This window comes from Prosopis cineraria, unplaced genomic scaffold, assembly GCF_029017545.1.
Source record: "Prosopis cineraria cultivar Desert tree isolate PC_DT_omini unplaced genomic scaffold, ASM2901754v1 PC5, whole genome shotgun sequence".
Taxonomy (NCBI): Eukaryota; Viridiplantae; Streptophyta; class Magnoliopsida; order Fabales; family Fabaceae; genus Prosopis; species Prosopis cineraria.
The window spans coordinates 35,672,987-35,687,196 of record NW_026555336.1 but is presented as its reverse complement, the minus strand read 5'-3'; the positions used below and the strand labels follow the sequence as shown (position 1 = coordinate 35,687,196).

At 35.4% G+C, this 14,210-nt stretch overlaps 2 protein-coding genes and 1 long non-coding RNA gene across 3 annotated transcripts; 2 read left to right on the top strand and 1 right to left on the bottom strand.

Moving 5' to 3' along the window:
- The first annotated feature begins 3,170 nt into the window (after positions 1 to 3,170).
- On the top strand, positions 3,171 to 7,791 carry LOC129311385 (polygalacturonase At1g48100). The gene is made up of 7 exons (XM_054953672.1): positions 3,171 to 3,678; positions 4,651 to 4,782; positions 5,237 to 5,461; positions 5,555 to 5,599; positions 5,691 to 5,898; positions 6,456 to 6,646; positions 7,139 to 7,791. The coding sequence occupies exons 1-7, from the start codon at positions 3,247 to 3,249 to the stop codon at positions 7,529 to 7,531; spliced, it is 1,626 nt and encodes a 541-aa protein (XP_054809647.1). The 5' UTR covers positions 3,171 to 3,246; the 3' UTR covers positions 7,532 to 7,791.
- Positions 4,623 to 6,441, bottom strand: LOC129311388 (uncharacterized). The gene is made up of 3 exons (XR_008593284.1): positions 6,035 to 6,441; positions 5,763 to 5,817; positions 4,623 to 4,757 (listed from the first exon to the last, which is right to left on the bottom strand). It is a non-coding gene; the product is annotated as an uncharacterized LOC129311388 (long non-coding RNA).
- Positions 7,792 to 8,891: 1,100 nt separating the features above from the next.
- Positions 8,892 to 13,078, top strand: LOC129311386 (1,4-dihydroxy-2-naphthoyl-CoA synthase, peroxisomal). Its single transcript, XM_054953673.1, has 9 exons — positions 8,892 to 9,480; positions 9,563 to 9,685; positions 10,071 to 10,172; positions 10,267 to 10,305; positions 10,460 to 10,558; positions 10,827 to 10,874; positions 10,966 to 11,061; positions 11,170 to 11,292; positions 12,744 to 13,078. The coding sequence occupies exons 1-9, from the start codon at positions 9,232 to 9,234 to the stop codon at positions 12,858 to 12,860; spliced, it is 996 nt and encodes a 331-aa protein (XP_054809648.1). The 5' UTR covers positions 8,892 to 9,231; the 3' UTR covers positions 12,861 to 13,078.
- The last annotated feature ends 1,132 nt before the right edge of the window (positions 13,079 to 14,210 follow it).

Below are 14,210 nucleotides of genomic sequence, written 5' to 3'. Positions count from 1 at the left end.
GAGACACCCGACATTATTTAATCCCAAGCAGTTCATGCCATGGATGATAACACAAGCCCATAATCTTTGATCATTGCATATGATACTTCACCCTCATGCCCATACCTTATATTTTCAAGCCAATAGTAATTCTAGGAAAGTTTAATAGACATAGGTTATTTCAACTTTAGAAAATAATCATCAAGAATGCTAACAAAAATCAAACTCAAAATCTTTGAATTGACTTAGTTTGGGGCGGTAATTGATTACTCATCATTTTACGAAGAGATTTGAACTGTACATATGTAATTTATGTCATTTAGATTTAAAATTTTTAATATTTAATTTCTTAAAATGATAATTTCTTTAAAAAAGTGACAATCATGGGATTATTTTTATTTAATATTATGCTTATATTAAAATAAATATTTATTTAAAATATAATCAATTTAGATTAACTATGAGTACACCATGCTCATCAAACAATGACTGTTCACAATAGGTTAGGGAAAAAAACCACCAAATAAGTTTTCCCCCTTATTTATATATGCAATTATAGATCAAAATCAAGGATGTGAGCAATTATATATTCAATCCATTCAAGAGCAAGGGATTCACAATCATTGCCCAAATCCAAACTCTCAAACTTGTGATGCATGAGTATATAAAATGGAGCAAACTTTCTGGTCCATTTGTTTATTTCTGTGACCTTTTCTCCTTGTGATATTGTCCCCTAGTTCGGCCAGGAAACAAAAAATGTGGTACTTTTGCTTTTGTTTCTACTATTCAGTGGGCACAGAAAAAGATATCCTGCAAATAAAAATAACAAACATAAACCATGTTGTTTCAAATCTGTGGGCGTATGGAGGTTTTGATTTTCCATTCAAACCCTTTCCTTTCATATGATTCTATGATCTGCAACTGTGTACTCTCATAGTACTCCTTTTGTAATCTTTCAGCTTTCATTTTATTTATTCAACTCACTTTTTTATGCCTAACAATTAAAAACCTCCTTTGGCTCGCTAGCAAGTACGCACTTTCCAAATAACAAGCCGAAATTGGAGGAAATCGGCTAACAAATAAATTTTTGCACTATAGCCATAAGATTGATTGCATATGATAGATCCAAGAACAATCTGTACATTTATGTATGAAATGCGTACTATTCATAGATCATCAAGAGTAGAATTCTTTCTTTCTCTTTTTATTGTGCATATGTTTAAGGTACAATAGAATCTTAAAGGGTAAATGTGTAAGTTTGATCATGTACTGTTTTTCAAGGAGTATCTGATAGTTTAAATTATCAAGTGGTGCGAAATAAATTACGAACTTTAAAAAATAGAGTATCCAGTAGTCCACCGTCATCTTCAGTTGATGAATGTTATGTGAGGCTCACAATAACATATAGCACTCCATGTTAACATGTGTAAAAGTATAAATTTAGTTATGAACTATTTTTTGAGGAACATTGGGTAATATCTACCATTAAAAAATAAACCATCCAACACTTTTTTCTCAAATTTGATCAAACATAGTTTTTTTTTATACTTATGAGACTCACAAAGCGTGAATCTCTCTAATCTTCTTGTATTTGTTTTCAATATAAGCTTGAGAAAAAGAGGTTCAAAGAGTTTTTATTTAAAAACATTTAAAAAAATGATGCCAACGAAATAAAAGCTTAATTTTACTACACATGCAAAAAGCTTGATTCCAGCTTAATTTAGTCATGAATAATTTTTTCTACTTTGTTTGTATTGTATTCCTAAATATCTTTAGATAAGAACTATTTGAACATCTTTTTTTGAGCTAAGATTGAGAACGAAGATAAAAAGATTAGAGATTGATGCGTTGTAGGTCTCATAAGTCTGAAAATAAATAATGTTTGATCAAAATTAATGAGATGATGTTGAATGGTCTATTTTTATAGTAGAGGCTATCCAATACTTATCAAAAAATAGTTCGCGACAAAATTTATACATTTACACATGTTGATGTGGAGTGCCACGTGTTATTATGTGCTTCACATAATATTCATCAGCTGAAAATAAAGGCGAGCTACTGAATGCTCATTTTTTAAAATTTGTGAGTTATTTCGCACCACTTAATAGTTTAGACTATTATATATTCCACAAAAAATAATACATGATCAAGTTTGTACCTTTACTCAATATTAAATACAGGCACTTTCAATAAAAATTCAAGGGACTAATTTTTTTAATTAAGTCCAACCTTTTTAGTAATAGAATTCTTGAATACCTTGAGAAAAGAAGTGAGCCTCTCTCTCTCTCTCTCCCCCCCCCCCTCCAAGCGCATGTTTGTGAATATATGAGCATAATCTAACTGATCTAAAGAGGGTGTGTGGCTTAAGAAGACAAAGCACCAAAAAGTTTTGGCCCGTGAAGGCTGCATGTGATAATAAAGAGCTGTTATAATCAGCGCGCTTGACATCTCTTAGACCCACTCACGTGTATCATTTTGGCCTTTCCATCAAATCTTGTTTATTACAGAAATTAATGCAACCCCATTTCACACACACGCACAGAATTCCATCAAGGAAGCGAGCAGCGCAAAATGCGATCATATCCCTAATACTTAAATTTACTCTCACCTACAATGATTGACTCAACTAACACGAATCAATAACTAAAACAACGTATGTAACATACATGTTTTGGAATTAGAACAACTAATTCTTACACCCTCTGTTCTGCAATTTATCATGGTTTGGAGAGGGTTGAAGAAATCTTGGTGTGGATTATCAAATAACCGACGATGCTAATAATGGGTTAAGGTGGGAAAATGAAGACGAAGTTGATGGACAAGACAAGTGGTAGTTTTGGTCTCTGCATTCATCCAATGATATAATTATGCTGGGCATCTATGTATGGTGAAAAGGCAATAATAACCTCATCTCACTACCAATTAGATTGGTCACATGTTATGACTTTTTGGATTATGTGGCAAAAAGGAAAGCAGTTCATTTCTTACCAAAAATCACAAAAAGTAAAACAGACTGATCAATGAAAGAAATTAAAAAAAAATAAAAGGAGAACGAAGCATGCATACCTTCTATTATTAAGAATAATTTACAGCTTTGTCTTCCTTCACAGTCGTATTAAGCTTTCAAGTCCATCCCCTTGTATAAATATAAATGTCACTAGTTTGTGTTTGGCAATGCAAAGAAGCTCTGTTTGTCTCTCTTCTCTCTCTCTCTCAGTTTGTCTTTCTTCTCTACACAGAACTCACATTTCCATTTAACTAATAAAAATGAGAGAATTTAGTTTCAGAGGCTTCACATTTATGGTTTTGATTGGATTTCTGGTGTGGTCTTCCAATTTTGAAGCCTGCATTGCAAGAAGAGGCAAGCATTGGAGGCAAAACAGAGATGTGTCAGCTTCTCTGTACAAGAAGAAGAAAGGATATAGTAATGGAAATAAACACAACAACCACCATGGAGGAGGATCACATTCAAAACCAAAGCCTCCTTCATCGCCGCTGCCGCCGCCGCATCATCCACCAAAGGCTCCTCCACGTTATAAAATCACTCCATCACCATCAACTTCACCACCACCATTTCCCAAGCCAAAGAAAGGTACTCCTTCAGCTTCGCCACCAAAAGGCTACAATGTGGGTCATTCTTCCATCTTCAATGTCCTAGATTTTGGAGCTAAGGGCGATGGGAAAGCCGATGATACACAGGTAAGTTCTTTCATTCCCATCTAGTCTTAGAAATTGCTCACAAGTTCGCATCACAGACTAAGATTCTTCATACCATATATCACTGAATTCTATGGTCTTTGAGAATTCAGGGGGAAATCTCATATTTCTCACGCTTAGAATGTATATACGCTATTCAGCATTCGAGTTAGGATTCAGGGATCTTGAAATTTCGAGAATTTTTGCTGGCTTGAGTGCCGAAAGAGTTAAACATTTATTTGCATCGACTTAATACATACACTCACAACTCTTTTTTGGCATAAAAAATAAATAAACTTAAATTCGAAGGCTAAATTATTAATTTAGTCACAGACGAAATTGGGCCCAGAGAGATTGCCTCTTTTGTTTGGAAACGATGGTGTCCCAAGTCAGAAAGAAGGAATCTTTTTTCCTTCTCTAACCTCTAATTAGGGGTTCTTTCATTTTCACCTAGCAAATTTGGCAGCAGTGGTAAGAATAATTTATGCCACCAGGGGATAGGAAGCAAAATAAATATTTTCTGTCCCTGTTCATGTTCGTTGTGTGACAAACTGAAAACGGAATTAATAATAGTTATAAATGAAAATTTACTGCATGTTGATAAATGTAAAATATTAAATAATATAGCCCATTTTTATCACCATATATAATATTTGTAGAATAAAGAGATGACCTTGTTTGATTAAATTTATGGACGAAAGTTAAACAGTTAGAGATGAATACAAGGGGAAGAAGACACAGAACAACCCAACAAGGGAAGGCCCCGATGACCATGAAAATAATTCTCGTCACGGCAATTAAGGGTTAAATCGTAACTCCCAAAAGAGCGGTTAAAAATTCACACAAACTAACACCTAACGTCATTGATTAGGTTGGTCAATAAAATAAAATAAAATAAAAACATCATTGCTTAAAGCATATATTATATATGGTTTACTTGCTGTAATGTATAATATTAGCTTCGATGCAATGCAGGCATTTCAAACTGCATGGGCGGCTGCATGTAAGGCACAGGCATCAACCATGCTCATCCCAGCAGATTACGTCTTCCTTGTGGGACCCATTTCCTTCTCTGGTCCATTCTGCAAGCCCAACATAGTTTTTCAGGTAACCCAGTAAGTTAGAACAGAAAACACAGGCAGTAAAGAGAGCAGTTGTACAGGACAACGAAGTACATGTGAAAAGATAAATGCATGTAATCAAGATTTAGCAGAAGACAACATCAATATATACGTCTGCCATATTGTAACACTAAAAAATCTTGCATTACGCACCACCTATTCTTCTGCTTCTTCTTCTTCTTTATCCTTTTAATTTTCATAGGATTCTCCCCAGAGATTCTTGGTTAATTTCAATATGTAAAAGACAAAATAGCTAGTTCATCGTGTAAGTGTCTCAAGTGTCAGTGCCACTTGTTAAATAACTTTCACGTCAATTGATGAAGCTAGACAATACTTTAGATTTGCCTGCACACAGTAACTTACATGTGTTAGTGCATACTGTAGACTAGCCACCGACACTTCAGTTAATTTGTAAGGCTAATGTGATGAGATTTTCTCAGCTTGATGGAACAATTGTTGCCCCAACAAATCCCAAGGCGTGGGGCAGAGGATTGTTGCAGTGGTTGGATTTCATCAAGCTGGTTGGGATTACCATTCAAGGAAAGGGAATCATTGATGGAAGAGGCTCAGTCTGGTGGCAAGACCACCCTTTTGATAATCCCATTGATGATGAAGAAAAGCTCATAGTTCCACTCAACAACACAGTGAAGAGGCCTCCAATGCCCGTAATAAGAACTTTTTAGCTATGCAAGTACATAGTAATTTCAATCTCATCCTCTAAAGCTAATAGATCACACTTCTGCAAACTGTACTTACAGGTTCAAAGTGAGATGGGAGGGAAAATGCCATTCATCAAGCCTACTGTAAGGGCCATATTATGGAAGTTTCAGAAAACTAGTGGGATTCATGTCTAGCAAATATTGTTGACATAATGATTTTATTGTTTTTGCACAGGCACTACGGTTTTATGGCAGTATTAATCCAACGGTCACAGGCATAACAATTCAAAATAGCCAACAGTGTCACCTCAAGTTTGACAATTGCAATGGCGTCCTGGTCCATGATGTGAGCATTTCATCTCCTGGCGACAGTCCAAATACAGATGGAATTCACCTTCAGAATTCCAAAGATGTTTTGATTCACAGCAGCAAATTAGCTTGCGGTAATACTTTAATTACAGATCAGTAATTACTAATTGCACACTTTCATGTTTTTTTTTTAAAAAAAAAACAGGAAACAGAAAAACAAAGCTTAGATGGTTGATTTATAAAGCTCAATAAGAACATGGCATTATCTACCTTATCCATTGCCCAGAGAGGTTGGACACGTGGCAACTAACAATCTCACAACAAATCACGTATTACAACCACTATCTATATATGGCCCGTGTCGAGTCAAAAATCCTCACTGCATCATCGAACGCTATATTACTCTTTGAATCCAGAGACAGGAACTCTTCATATGTGTGCCTTTTATGACAGCCTTGTCTTGTATTAGCCAACAAAATAAGTGCATAGTGCTTCTCATTCCTCCTTGCCGACTATCCAGTGGAGGCCCCGCTTATTAATCTAGAAGACCATAGGATACATATAGCACATCACAAAATCCATTTCAAGCTAGAACAAGTTATTTAACAGATAATCACGCCAGAGAGACCAATAGGCATATCTAGTTCAAGATGAGTGGTAAGTGAGGCTTCGAATTTCAACTGTTTTGCAGGAGATGACTGTGTTTCCATACAAACTGGATGCTCAAATGTATATGTGCACAATGTCAACTGCGGTCCAGGGCATGGAATCAGCATTGGAAGTTTAGGAAAGGATAACACAAGAGCCTGCGTCTCAAACATTACTGTCAGAGATGTCAACATGCACAACACAATGAATGGTGTCAGAATCAAAACGTGGCAGGTAAAATATAAACAACCCCATATAATTGAAGGTTACAAGTCATGAGATTTAAGACAAATTAACTGCTCCGCGACCTACAAGCAGAAAATGACTTCTGCGCAATCTTATTTCTACCAATAAGTGAAAAATTAAAAGAAATAACTTTGTTATTACAAATGCATTGGTGGTCTTCCAATGGATTACTGCGGTCCAGTGGAACTTTTAGAGTGAAAAATAACTTCACAAAAAGTCAATCTGAACAATTCGAAACATCTCGTCTCTTTTCATGTAGAACTTTAGGGTAACGAGAAAAAAATCAACAAAATTATTGTTAAAGATGCAGATTTTGGTTTGCAGTACAAATTGAACTCTTCTTGAAAGATATTATCCAACTAGATGTTGATCAATCACCTTTTGCAAAGTTTTTATTCATTCCAAGCACTCCCCTCCCTTCCAAGGTTAGGGCTTCATGAGTATGTTTTATCACCTATAAATTAGATAACATTTTTGCAGGGTGGATCAGGCTCTGTACAGGGGGTCCTCTTCTCAAATATACAAGTTTCTGAAGTTCAACTCCCAATTGTGATCGACCAATACTATTGTGATAAAAGGACATGCACAAACCAGACATCAGCTGTGGCTCTTGCAGGAATCAACTATGAAAGAATAAGAGGAACATATACAGTTAAGCCTGTACACTTCGCCTGCAGTGATAGCCTGCCATGTGCAGATGTCACTTTAACCTCCATTGAGCTAAAACCACTTCAAGAACAATACCACCTATATGATCCGTTCTGCTGGCAGACTTTTGGAGAACTAAGAACTCCGACAACACCACCAATTGCTTGTCTACATATTGGAAAGCCATCCAGCAATCGGGTTCAGATTGATCATGAACTGTGTTGATAGCAAGATCTAAAATTCCTTTACACCATTAGCCAGTTAGGTAAAGCATGTATATTTTAGCAAGTCCTAATCTATAGGGAATTTTTCGTCATTAGGGCAATACGATTTACCATTATGATAGTTTGCTGGCCCTGCATTTAGCTAGAGGCCAAGAATAGTGGGCAAAGCAGCCTTGTACCTATGGCATATTGCCTGAGTGTGAGATACATATGCGTGCTTGCATCAGTTTCTGCAATAAAAATATCATTATCATCAAGACATATTTTGAGATATGGAGTTTTAAACGAAGTTAAAAGAACAAAATATAGTGCTTTATGTGAGGAAATAATATATAAATCAGTTTCCAGACAAATTTACAACTTAAACAGCCAGCAAATCGGGCCATGAATAAAAGGGAAACACACTTGACACCAGACATGAAAAACCATTGACTGGGAAAGATACATCATGTGTTAATTGCTATTAGGTATGATTATATTTTACTAATCACTAATATTTTCTTTGTCTCTTTCAGGATAAGGAGGGTAAAGTGGAAAAAAAACATTGATAGATGTCTGTTCATGATTTCAGAACCAGGCCACAAAAACTAGTATGTATACCTTTATAAATCTAATTAGCCCAGTTAAGTTTTAGTCAAAGTAAAAATTAGATGTTCTTCTATTCATTTAAAGAGAGAGAGAGAGAGAGTAAATGGAGGGAACAGAAGAAGTTGGAATCATCGGAATGAGCAAGCTTTTATTGTTTCAGGGATAATGAATATCAAGGTTACAATCCGAATAAAGGGCACTTGATCCAGAAAATCCATGGCACCAGATAGTATTTAAGAAAATCTAAAAACGCCATCACATCAAAAGGAAGAAAAAACTTCGGAGGTCAAAATTCTGAAAAGAAAAGGGAGCCGATATATACTATGGAACTAACTTTATTCTCTAACCCTAAGGCTAGAGCTGGTCATTTATTTTACTGGGCAATAAAAAAATCCTAGATTTTAGGAGATGAGATCACATTGTCGGTATCGAGCTTTCAGAGCTCAGAAGTACATATTTTAGTAACACTTACTTTCATTAAGGATTAATGCGTATAACAAATTTCATGGTGAAGGCACTCAAATTCAATTCATGATTTCTTGTATGATTGAATACATAATCATTCATGGAATGCATAACAAGTGAAGTCCTCGCGGGACCTGAAAAAAATACTCGAACAATAAAAAAAGAATCAATTTGGCTTATTAACAAAATGATAGCTTCCATCGAAGAGAAAACAGCAAGCTCTTCACAAATAATCCAGCTTCAACCTCATGCGTTGCCTTCTTCAATTCCGGAAATTATTTATTTCGACTCAGCGAGCGATCGGTTAAAGAAAAATTGGAAAAGTGAAGCTTCTAAAACGCAGCGGTAATGCGCGAACGTAAAGCAATAAAACGCACTATTTCGCTTCGTTCTTTTTAAGACGCCAGCTAACTGTTGTCAACTTGTTAGTTGTTACCGTCTCTGTCTCAGCTCACCTTATCTTATCCAAATCACCGCAGACTGAGACTAGAAGCTAATTTCCATGTTGTCCAACATCTCTTTGATATCAAAGTCAAATGAATCTTTATTTTTCTACGATACCCCTCCAAATGTTCAAAAACTTTCATTTTCGTCTTTGAAAGCTCTTAATAACTACTCAAATCAAGGAGGGTTAGAGCCAGAGTTCCAATGGCAGAGAAGGACCTTGACACCATGAGGAGGAGACTGGCCTCGATAACCAACCATCTCGTTCCCTTTCACCTTTCGCAGAATGGGGCAGTCGGATTGTGTAATACTTCCATGAAAGATAGCTACCACAGGGTTCACGGTGACGTTCCCTCTCATGATGTGGTTTGGAGGAGGATCGCTTCTGATGAATCTGGCAAGGAATTCACTGACATTGTATACGAGAAGGCTGAAGAAGAAGCTATAGCAAAGGTGAGTTCTAACTCAGTACCTTTGGCAGTTATTTTTGTTGTTGAATCGGCATCGTTTTGATTGTGTCTGGCAACTCTTGCAGATCACCATTAATAGGCCAGAGAGAAGGAATGCTTTCCGACCCCATACCATTAAGGAGCTTATTCGTGCTTTCAATGACGCCAGAGATGATAGCTCTGTTGGGGTCATCATTCTCACTGGGAAGGTACCCAACCAGTAGTGTCCATCAGACACATTAATTTCAATGTTAATTTCTCAACTCCCTTTCTTGTTTATTTCAATTCTTTTGGGGTCTGTTTATGGACTCACATATGGCTATCATATCATATTATCTTCAAAAAGCCAAAATGAGGTATAGTTTATTGAAGACATTGGTATTATAAGTATATCATGGAATCAAAATGATAGCAATCAGTTGTCTCCAGTACTATTTTGCCATCCACCTATTGTTGATGAAACTATCTTGTCCCAAAACCCTCCGTCTTTTCGATCTTAAAAAGTGACAACGTTGAATCTTTGGTGCCTGTTCATGAGGACAACTAATATTCACACTATTGTAGACTTTATCATGATGTTTTATATCATTATAGGGAACCAAGGCATTTTGTAGTGGTGGTGACCAGGATTTGAGAACTAAAGATGGTTATGCTGATTTCGAAAGTATTAGCCGACTTAATGTGTTAGACTTACAGGTAAATTAGTTGATTTCTCGACGGATAACTGTATTTATCATGATGTTACTTTTTTTTAAAAAAAGTTTAGCCCTTCCTCATTCTTCTCTTGCAGGTGCAGATCCGTCGTCTTCCAAAACCAGTGATTGCTATGGTTAATGTCTCTCTTGCATTTACGTTTTCTTTTGGTGCACTTGATCTTTAAACCCCCTCAAACTTCTGTTAACAAAATGATGTCTAATTTGTTCATTTCTTTGCGATTCTTGTTGGATATAGATATATAATATTCTCCTGGCATTAAAATACAGGTAGCAGGTTATGCTATTGGAGGAGGACATATATTACATATGGTCTGTGATCTAACCATAGCAGCGGATAATGCTATATTTGGCCAAACCGGTCCTAAGGTGCTTGTAGTGTTTACCTGTTCATTTAAGACACAGTTTGTATCATATATCTAGAAGTGATCAGGCATGTAAGACAACTATAGCTTTTAACGAGCCCTAATTAAATAGCTTAAGTTATCGCTTATAAGATAGCCCCAAGTTCAATCATATAAAAAACATGTAGAATAGAGGGTGTGGTCTATTATGATGAGAAAACAGAAATTTGTCGCTTTTAATAGAGATACAACTTCATGAGTTTACAGTGTCTTCTGTTTCATGCACGAGGCAGGTAGGAAGTTTTGATGCTGGTTATGGAAGTTCCATCATGTCACGTCTGGTAAGCACCATATACTAAAATATGTACTGAATATCATGTTCATAGATGGTGGGATTCAAAATGAAAGTAAAAAATCTGAATCTTTTTACAGGTGGGGCCCAAAAAAGCACGTGAAATGTGGTTTCTCACGAGGTTTTATACTGCTGTTGAAGCAGAGAAAATGGGACTTGTGAACACTGTTGTTCCTGTAAGTTAATTTTTCTGTTTAATGAGTTATTGACGCAGCAATGCAGATTTCACTGATGACACCAACCTGACACTCACGGTGAATATGTAATGTTTCAATTTGGTCCAGCTACAAAACTTGGAGAAAGAGACAGTAAAATGGTGTCGAGAGATTCTGAGGAATAGCCCAACTGCGATACGAGTTCTCAAGTCAGCTCTTAATGCAGTGGATGATGGCCATGCTGGACTTCAGGTATATATTGGGATTCAAGATTTCAATTTTCAACATTCTATGCCCTAATACTGAAAGGAGTTATTTCAACGCATCCAATCCATACAAGGAGGAAAAGGGGGGGGGTGGTGAATATGAAATTGCCCAAGGTCACATTCTTTTTCAATATTTGAGAGCATAATATAGACAATTCAAACTCTATTTCTCTCTTTGTCTTGGATCTGGATTCGGTAAGTGTCCAAAGTCCTTTTACTGTATATATCTTAATCCAGCAATTTATTTGACTGCAGAGAAATGGTTGAAATGCATCATCATAAAACTGTCACTTAATTCACCATTTCATTTATTTCTGCTCAAGTATAAATTTCCAGGTGTTGATGAAATCTTATGGCTGTAGTGTAGATACTCATTAGAGGAGAGGATTTGCGACACTCAGAAAAATTCAAATCCTTCTTCTTCTTCTTTTTAAGTGAGAAACAGAATGTTTATGAGAGAAGTAGAGATGGAAAATATATATAGGATAAAGTTTGTTTAAATTTTAGACGGATTGAAAATATATAACAACTATTAACGTTAAGAAAAACTTGAAAATTGATGGACCATAGCCCTATTCAGTCCTCCCCTCTCTTCGCCGTTGCTCATTTTGAGACACACCAAATTATAAAGCTTATTAGGATGTGTTTAATTAGGATTTTGCTAAACAAAGTGTTGCAATATTTGCAGAATGAAGTTTAACTTGTGTTCCTGTTGTAAACTGGGTTCTTTCCATCGTGCCATTGCTGAAGTTTTTGGTATTCTTTGGTGTGTTTTATTGGACTAATGTTGAAGTTTATTGTAATTGTGCTTAGGCTATTAATCTCATCACCAGATTTCAAAGCTACAATCACCCTTACAACAATATTATTCAGGATACTATTAATACTATTAACATCTTGAGTAGGAATTGGAATGTCTCAATTAACTTAACGTGCAGATATTCAAATTGTTTTGTTGATAGTCTAGCTAGATATGGGCACACCTTAGTTGATGATTTTTTGTATCTTTGATCATAAACTATCTTTGAAATAGTTTGAACATATACAAAAAAGACTACGAGAGGTACCTGTGAGGATAGTAGAACATATAACTTTGAACTTTGTCAAGAGGGGTAGAGAAAAGTCAAAGAGAATATTTTTGGAAGTTGTTAATCGAGATCTCTTGATTAACAATATTTCTAAAAACTTAATAAATGATAGACCACAATGATGTCGTACAATTCATGTAGCCAACCTTATGTAGTGAGAGAAAGCTTCTTCTTGTTTTTGTTGATGATCATAAACCATCTTTCTTGGGAGATGATGAATGATGAAAGGTGGCTTTGTCTTGTCTCTGTTTTTTCCCCCTGGTCGTTTTGCTTCTTTACCTTGATTGAATGAAAGTTTTCACTTCTCGTTCCAAAAAAAAGAAGTTTAACTTGTGTTGATGTGAAACAGGAACTTGGTGGAAACGCAACACTTATATTTTATGGCACTGAGGAAGCTAGCGAGGGAAAGACAGCATTCATGCAACGTAGAGCCCCAGACTTTTGCAAGTTTCATAGGAGACCTTGATATTGATTTCAATTCATTTATATTTCTAATTAATCTCATTTTTGAATAATCCTCATAACTAGCCAATTCTCCCCAAATTTTTACATTTGTTCTTGTCCTCAAGCTATTGTTTGGAGAATTTTTTTTTTTTTGGAGTTGTGGTTGGGAGGGATGATGACATGCTCCCATCAGAATATACATTTGGTATGATATGTATACTATATTCAAATATTTTTCTTTGGTGAATCTACTTCTATGTATCTATATAACATTCGTAAGAAACCATAATATTGATAAGTCATGGCCAACATGACTCACCTCAAAACTACAGAAAAACGTGAGACTAATATTCTACTGCATTTTAAAATTTATATTATTGATTTTACTTTTAACAAGATTATCATATAAGGCCTTGCTTGGCAGGGAAGGTGATGGAATGAGAATGGGAGATTGAATGATCCATTACCTTGTTTGGTATATGGGAAAAGTCATTTCAATTGTCTCATTTGAAGTGATCCCCATTCCATTCAGAAACTATAAGAATGAATTCATTCCTATAGCCTCTTGGGAATGATTTTTTTCAATCTAAAATGTTCCTGGATAAAATTTATATTGATAGTACTGCACTTCTTTTCTCTCCCTATTGCAAACCTTCACTTCTTGATTGCCCATTCTTTTGCCCCGCTGTCCGACCTCATTTTGCTCCTCTCAAATTTGATAATAATAACTTTTCTCATCTACTCCTACTAGCACTGCTTTTGTAACTTTGATATTTTTTTTTTAGAAAAAAAAAACATATCTTTCTTGCACTTTATTTGTGTTTCACTATGTCTCTGTACTTTTTTGTTTATGTTTTGAGTTTTTATACTTTCATTTTTTAGTATTCTAAATCTCTCAGTGAATAAAATGAATAAAGTATAAGGATCTTGAATGAATATAAAGCACCAAAAAATAAAAGTATAGGGATTCAAAATATTGAAAAAAATGCAAAAATTTATAATAAAATATGAGTAAAATATAAGAATCAAAATGTATATTTTTCTTTTTTTTTTTTGTCCAATGATTAACATCCTGTGTGCACCAAAATGGCCATATCATCCGTAAAAGTTATGGGATATAGAGTCAAGAGATAGTTTTTACTTAATACTTGAATCACTCTTGAAAAAGGCGGGGGAGCTATCTGAGATTTTGGTTTAGTGTGAGATGGAGACTTCCTGCAACTCTCAATTTTGAATAGGATACTTCTAAAAGCAAACTTATTTTTTTTGGGCCTGAATCGAAAAGCATACTTATTTGGGACACGATTGGTTAAAGGACATAAAACAATTTCTTTTTTATCTTCTCTCCCATCTCTCAAACTGGGATAATAAC